This window comes from Saccostrea echinata, unplaced genomic scaffold (genome assembly GCF_033153115.1).
Source record: "Saccostrea echinata isolate AGI-Se365-2 ecotype Australia unplaced genomic scaffold, CSIRO_AGI_Sech_v1 ptg000036l, whole genome shotgun sequence".
In the NCBI taxonomy this organism is placed as follows: domain Eukaryota; kingdom Metazoa; phylum Mollusca; class Bivalvia; order Ostreida; family Ostreidae; genus Saccostrea; species Saccostrea echinata.
In genome coordinates, this window is record NW_026889785.1 from 1,511,792 (window position 1) to 1,520,000 (window position 8,209).

Here is an 8,209-nt window from a genome sequence, read left to right on the forward strand (position 1 = left end):
CCTAGTCACTCATCCGGAAAATGTAAGTCAGATCCAGCATCCGAAGCAAGTCCAGTAGTGTGCATCCTTAGATGTATCATCCATGCAAGTTTGGTCAATATAGGGCTTATAGTTACTTGGAAATGAGACCTGCTCCAAAAACATTAACCTGGTCATTCTTTAGATGAAATTGCAGCATCTGAAACCTTGACTGGTACAATGAAACACACTAGAAGCATCCTCCATGCATCTCTGACTAATATAGGCCATAGAAGTACTTGAAAAGAAAACTGCTCCAAAAACCTTAACCTGGGACGCCGACGGTATTACATAAGCTCCCCCAACTTCGTTGAGGTGAGCTAAAAATAGGACTGCTTATGAACTATGAACTGTTTATTAGATCGAAACAAATGAATTGCAGTGAAATTTATTGATATGCATACACATGGTGGGTCTCTCATCTGCTCATGAGGTAGAACTAACCCTCTGTGGCCACATGTTGTGGGCGCCAAATTAGAGTAAAACAAAAGCAACCGTTCTGATAAAAGACAAATTTTGATAAAATTTTATTTCATAAAGTTGATAAACAATTAAAAAAAATTATTTTAACAATCATATTAAAAAAAACTTTTCAGTCGGCAAGATTTAAGTGGGTCGGTCACGTTAGGGGAAACAAAGGTATATTTTATTTTGGCCCCATTTGTCAGTCTGTCCATCTGTCACAATAAATTTAACCTTGGTCATAACTTTTGAATAATAAGAGATAGGGCTTTCATATTTCACATGTACATTACCTACAAGAACTTTCTAAACATACTATGATTTTTGAACCCATGACCTTGACCTTGAAGTTTGACCTACTTTTCAAAAAATTTAACATTGTTTTAAATTGATCATTTTGAAAGAGAAAAGATAGGGCATTCATATCATTCATGTATATTTCCTGTGACAAGACCTTTCTAAATATATCATGACTTTTGACTCTGTGACATTGACCTTGAAGTTTAACCTACTTTTCAAAAATGTTATATTTCATTATAACTTTTGATTGAGAAGAGATCAGACTTTCATGTTTGACATGTACATTTACCTGTAACAATATGTTTCCGAGCATGCTATGATTTTTTACCCCTTCATCTTGATGTTTTACCTAATTTTCAAAAATTTTAACTTTGGTGATTACTTTTGAATGACATATGATAGGACGTGCATATTTGAAACAATATGTCATAAATAATGGCATCCCATCCACTAGGACATGGAAAGCAGGGGACAACAATTCTTTGAATTTGCTTGTTAGTCATTTTGATATGGAAGCATCCTCATATAGTGCAGATTCAAGTTTTTTTATGCCCTGCCATGAATATGGCCGAGGCATATAGTGTTTGTCATGTCCGACTTCAATCACACTTCCTATGCTGATACATACTGATGTAAGCTTTTCAAGTGCATCAATTTTTTTGACCTTGACCTTTCCTTTGACCTTGACCTCACTTTTCTTAAATTAGTGTTTAGCTCAGTTTTTCAAGATAGTGTAATCAAACTTCATATGTTGATACTAATGATGTAAGCTATTCAACTGCATCAACCTTTTTGACCTTGACCTTTCCTTTGATCTTGACCTCACTTTTCTTAAATTAGTGTCTAGATCAGTTTTGAATAAACAATTCAAGATATATTTATCAAACTTCATACGCTAATACATACTGCTGAGAGCTATCAATTGCATCAACCTTTTTAACCTTGACTTTTCCTTTGACCTTGACCTCACTTTTTTAAAATTAGGGTTTATCTACATTGTAAATAAACCATTTATGATATTTTTATCAAACTTCATATGCTAATAGTAAATACATACTGATGTAAGCTTTTCAACTGGCCATCAACATTTTGACCTCTACCTTTCCTTTGACCTTCTCTTTAATTTGTATTTTGCTTAGTTTTAAAGAAACAATCTAAGATATTTTTATGTAAACATGCACTTATACATAATTTGGTGAGAATTTATCATCTATATCCAATTTTAAGGACATACACAACATACCTTACCTACCGATAATTTTTCAAGATATTCTTAATTTAAGATTATAGTGCTATCAGATGTTCATAGACAAAAAATCAGCATGCATTACCAGGGGTTTTGAAAAGATTTCACTTGATGAAAATTCTTGTATAATTCAAAGAAAAATATACAAAAATTACGAAGCAGGTATTCTAGATATTTTGTTTATCCAAACTTGTTTTAGAAGAAGTGTACAACAGCATATATAGACATTAAAATGTAGCACACAGTTCCTTTAAGTATTGGAACTCTTTAACTCCAGGGAAAAAGACAATAAAGTTCAAACTACATTGCGTATGTTCTTAAAGAAACTGTTCAAGAGATTCTCATCAAACTTCATACACTCATACAAATTTTCATGTTGCATTAGAATATAAATTCGGCGGGGCATTTATGTCCTATGGACATATTTCTAGTTTTCAAATCATGACCTCCGAGGATAGGGTCAGGCCACAATAAGGGATCAAAGTTTTATATAGGAATGAAAGGAAAATAAGATCTTCAAAATTCTTCTTTTTAAGAACAACAAAAGCATGATTAATATGGAAACATTCCCAAGAAGTGTAGATTCAAGTTTGTACAAATCATGACCCCATGGGTTAGGGAGGGGCCATTTTTTTCCTGCCCCTATTTGCCATCCACATGGAAATGCAAATTATAAAACCATTTTACACATCCACAGGACAAAACCAATCATCTTCCAAATGATCATGATTTCAGGCTAATGCATAAAATATAAGGGATATATATATTTGATATATATTTGACCCCGAGGGTGAAAATAAAAATTCCGAAACCTTACTGCACATCTACAGGACACCACCAACCATCTCCCAATAGATGATTAGCCTGCTGTGTAAAATGTAAGAGGAGTTCTGGGAACCAGGGGCTTTCTGCATAAAAAACGTCATTTTTCGACCCCCATTTGACCCCCAAGGTGAAAATGAAAATTCCAAACCTAACTGCACATCTACATGACACCACCATCCATCTCCAAAAAGATGATTAGGCTACTGTGTAAAATGTAAGAGGAATTCAGGGAACCAGGGTCTTTTTGTACAAAAAAACATCATTTTTTGATCCCCATTTGACCCCTAGGGTGAAAATGAAAATTCCGAAACCTTACTGCACATCTACATGACACCACCAACACTCTCCTAAAAGATGATTAGGTTACTGTGTAAAATGTAAGAGAAGTACTGGGAACTTGGGGCTTTTTGCATAAAAAACGTCATTTTTCGACCCCCATTTGACCCCCAGGATGAAAATGAAAATTCAGAAACCTTACTGCACATCTACAGGACACCACTAACCATCTCCCAAAAGATGATTAGGCTACTGTGTACAATGTAAGAGGAGTTTAGGGAACCTGGAGCTTTTTGCATAAATAACGTCATTTTTCGACCCCCTTTTGACCCCCAGGGTGAAAATGAAATTTCTGAAACCTTACTGCACATCTAAATGACACCGCCAACCACCTCCCAAAAGATGATTAGGCTACTGTATAAAATGTAAGAGGAGTGTGAGAAAGAAGAGTGTGACAGACGGATGGACAGACATTAGTAACAACAATATACCTGAACTTTCTTTAGAAAGTGCGGGTATAATAAATAGAAACAACAAATATATTATTTTGTAAAACTTATACCTTGTCTGGTGTATATTTATTATTCACATAAAATGCATTTTCACCTACTTTCTTTGTCAACACGCAAGTATGGTTTGTTTTGATATGATTAGAATTCAGTGTCTTGTAAATTGTAATGCTTTTCATGTCTGATAAGTAGATTCGCATTACCCATTGCTTATATGGTGTGAACATTGTATGCATTATCTTCGGAATGATGTTTTTTCTAACTTAAGCCTTTGCCTCAGGTGAGCTAAAAATCACAGGTTAGCTAAAAAAAATTGGGACTTAAATTTCAGTTAGTTATGTGGCATTTTGTTGTTTTCATTTTCATTGTATTGGAATGCCATGTATTTTGTTTAAATTGGCATATCCATCTTTTCACAAAACTCTATGTATATGCCAATTTTAAACAAAATACATAATATTATACATGCTATTACTTATCATTTATTTTCATTACTTACACCAGATCCAATTCAAATATTTTGGCAAATCTCAAAAAAAGCTCTTGAAACATTCCCTCTGACAATTCCTCTGGCTCTGGAAACTGTCTTTTATTTACCATGTAAAGCAACTGCCACAAATATTCATTAATCCGTTGATGCACCCTGAAGAATTCAATGGCAATTTGATTAAAATAGGTAAAAAGAAAAATAGGGAATTTACAACTAAACCTAATTATTACCTACTTTTGAAAACCTTTTGTATGCCCACCAAGATAAAACAAAACTTTCAAATTGTAAGATTTTTTTTTATTACGCCTTAATTTATTTAAAAAGTAAAAGTATTGAAAATTTCCTCTGTTTTAAAGCTGTTTTTACAACATGCAACACTGCAATATAGTAGTTCTCAAAATCTCAACAGAAATCAACATAGGAGCATATCTTCAAGCAATAAAAATTTAGTTTTGCTGCTGTTGCAACACATCTTGTAAATGATCACTCAGTCTGATGATTTATTAATGATACAAATACAATAAACATATTTACAAACACAATGATCACAGTTATCAAGATAGTAGTCGCAATCTGTAATGTTCTGGAAATAATTAGGTCAGGGGTGAGACTAATACCTGATATCGCCTTTCTTTTTTCTCTCTCTCAATGATACAATTATGAAAACATTTATTTATTGTTTTAGTTGTTTATTGACACTTCATGTTTCCATGTATATTAATATTTCTGGGGGGGAAAACTTTTTTTAAAACATAGGTAATCAAAGATTACAAAGCTCACCTCGACGAATGTTATCTTTAAGTAAGGCAAATTTCACATCATATTCTTTTTTTAATTAGTGTACATGCCAAGATCAATATCCATGCAAGTTTGGTTTATAAGTTAGACTTATAGTTACTTGAAAATAGACCTGTTTAAAAAAACATTTATCCTGTTTACTAATCAAGAAAATTTTGGTCAGTTCAAACATCCAAAGTAAGTCTAGAAGTTTTCATCCTTAGATGCACTATCTATGCAAGTTTAACCATAACAGGCCATAATGTTATACAGCTACTCCAAAAAAATTATCCAGGTCACTCATCTGGAAAATGTAGGTCAGATTCAGAATCCAAAGCAAGTCTGGAAGTGACCATCCCTAGCTACATCATCCATGCTAATTTGGTTAAAATATGGCTAAAATTCACTCATGTGAAAAATCTAGGTCGAATCCAGCATTTGAAGCAGGTTGGTTAGCGTACATCCCAAGTTACATCATCCATGCAAGTTGGTCCAGGTAGGTTTTATAATTACTTGGGAATAGGTCTGCTCCAAAAGCTCTAACCTGGTCATTCAACTGGAAAATGTAGGTCAGATCCAGCATCCAAAGCAAGTGTGGTAGTGTCCATCCCTAGATGCATCATCCATTCAAGTTTGGTCTAGGTAGAGCATATAGTCACTTGGGAATGGATTTGCTCCTAAAACTTTAACCGGGACACTGATGCTTACACCGACGCTATAGCATAAGCTCACCTCGACTTTGAGGTGAGCTAAAAAGTATATCACTGTTAAGTTTAAGTATTTTTTTATTATAAAGTAATTAAAAAATATTTATGTTTGATACCTTGCAAATTTTTTTCTGTAGCTAGAGATGTATTAGATGTATTAGAATTTTATATTCCAAAATCTAAAATTAGGTCATGTGTGTTGGAGGGGGGGGGGGGGGGGGGTTAAAGTCACAATGTAGGAGTATTAACAAACCCTGAGGTAGCTATAAGTTGCTATGTATGTAGAAATAGTCTTTAGACTAGACCTGATAATAAAGTATATAAGGACATGCATCTTCAAAAAATTGTTTTCCCGATGGACTGGCTAAAAATGGTTTGATATAAAACTTTTTTTAGCCTCTGTGAAACATTTCTTTTATGCATTCCACAAAATAGATTCTGAAAATTCAGCACAGAAGTTAGAATTTTCTGGAAAAATTTTTTTACCACCTACCTACCAATTTTTCATCCTGAATCGGGAGAGTGCAAACAAACATTTTAAAGCTGGTCTTATATAATCATAATATATAATACGCAGTTATTAACATATAATAAATATAAATTTATATCAAAGTTTGTCATGCAAAAGCCACCATAATAAGCAGGACCATTGTGTGGATTACATTAGTAATTTGTACAATCGTTGTGCGGAGAGCCTCGGCCATATTCTCTTTAGAGAAGTGGACAGGCTTTTGCCTACATCCACTTCTCTTTGCAAGCCTTCATGTTTTGATTCTGAAAAACATGTAAATTGAGAACCGGTGACGGCCTACACTTCAACTAACATCTCGTCTAAAATATGTCTGAATATATGTAACAGACGTGTTACAATGTATATGAACAATTTTAACATAAATAAACTCAACCATCACAAGAAAACCAACCTTTATATGTCGTTAATCCATTTTTACAAGTTCTCAATCCTGGATTCAAACTAATGATTTTCTACCACAGATTAATTATTAGAAAAATTTGAAAATTCTAAGTCGGATAATTTGGAAAAATAGGCGAAGACACATTTTGATGTTCAAAAAAAAGATTTTGACAATTCACTTTTGATTTAGCATATTGTTCAAAATAAAAAAAAAAATATTTCTTATATTTATTTGTACTACTATAATACAATTAAAATGTAAAGGAGGATTCCCTATAAGGCCATTTTCCAGCCTCCAGTAAAATCACTTAACAAGAGGCCCAAGGGCCTTGAATAGCTCTTCTGATAAACTGTACAACCTATTACTTCTATTTGAAGCCTCTAAGTATCATGTATATTTAGATAAAGCCTTGAAATTCCAAACATAGGTCATCATGACCTACATTTTAGATGAAACACTTTGAGAGCCCAAGTGGATTCTAAGCCAATTAGTACCTCAGAGTAGGCCATGGTGACCTATTTATCACCTGTCATTCTCTGAGAACCTAAGATGCATCAACTAGGTTTGTTGATTCTAAGCCTATTAATACCTACAATATTTTTGTCCCCCAGTTTCACTGAAAGTGGGGGATATTAATTTGGGTCTGTCTGTCCGTCCGTCCATCCATCTGTCCATCCGTCTGTATTTCTGTCTGTCTGTAACGCTTTCGTTTTCGCACGATATCTCGAGAACCCTTCGAGCTTTCGCAATGAAATTTTTCATAGCAACTCCCTATGGCCTAAAGAAGAACCCTATTGATTTTGAGGTCAAAGGCCAAGGTAAATTCATAATTACTGTCTGTTTTAACACTTTCATTTCCATGCGATATCTCGAGAATCCTTTGAGCTTTTGCAATGAAATTTTACATAACAACTCCCTGTGGCCTAAGGAAGACCTCTATTGATTTTGAGGTCAAAAGGTCAGAGTTCAAGGTCGTAAATTTATACATTCCGTCTGTGTGTAACACTTTTGTTTCTGGGCGATATCTCAAAAAGCTTTTGAGCTTTTGCAATGAAATTTTATACCATAACTCCCTAGGGCCTCTCTCACCCCTCTCAAAGTGTCCCACCCCATTTTTTAATTATTATTTACATGTATTGTATTAAAAGTCGCATGGCACTATTTTTAGCATAGGGGATTGTGGAGAGTTATTATGTATAATACAGGTTGTCGGCGGACATTATAATTCTTATTACATCTATTAGAACTGTTTAGTAAAGGCTAAATTAGACACCATGTATTGATTAAAATTTTGACAATATCAAACGTCAATATAAACATTATATGATTGCGCCCATGACAAATGGGCCTTATGGCAATTTTGCTAAAACAGAGAAATAACGTCATAAAGATATGACGTTGCAGACGGTGAGCGTCGAGGCAGATTTTTTTTTACGTTTTGACACATCTAGCTCACTTTCGTCGTTGTTCTCAACATTGAAATAATTATTTATTTTCATTTATATCTTTAATTCCGTTCTTTATCTTCTAGTCCACTGATATTAATTAAAATATTTAGAATTATATTCGAGACCCGTTTCTTTACTACGTGTTATTACATAGCTTTATAATACGTCTCTGATCTGGGCTATGCATTTCCTATACATATATAGAAACTTCAGACAAGGTGATTTTCTGGATAATTG

The 8,209-nt window shown here is 33.9% G+C and overlaps 1 protein-coding gene across 1 annotated transcript in view; it reads right to left on the minus strand.

The window, feature by feature from the left end:
* Nucleotides 1–8,209, minus strand: part of LOC133199833 (uncharacterized) — a 43,525-nt gene that overhangs the window by 18,603 nt on the left and 16,713 nt on the right. Inside the window, exon 2 of the mRNA XM_061335660.1 lies at nt 4,136–4,279. Coding sequence (XP_061191644.1) covers nt 4,136–4,279 — 144 coding nt within the window. The remainder of the gene's footprint in view (nt 1–4,135; nt 4,280–8,209) is intronic.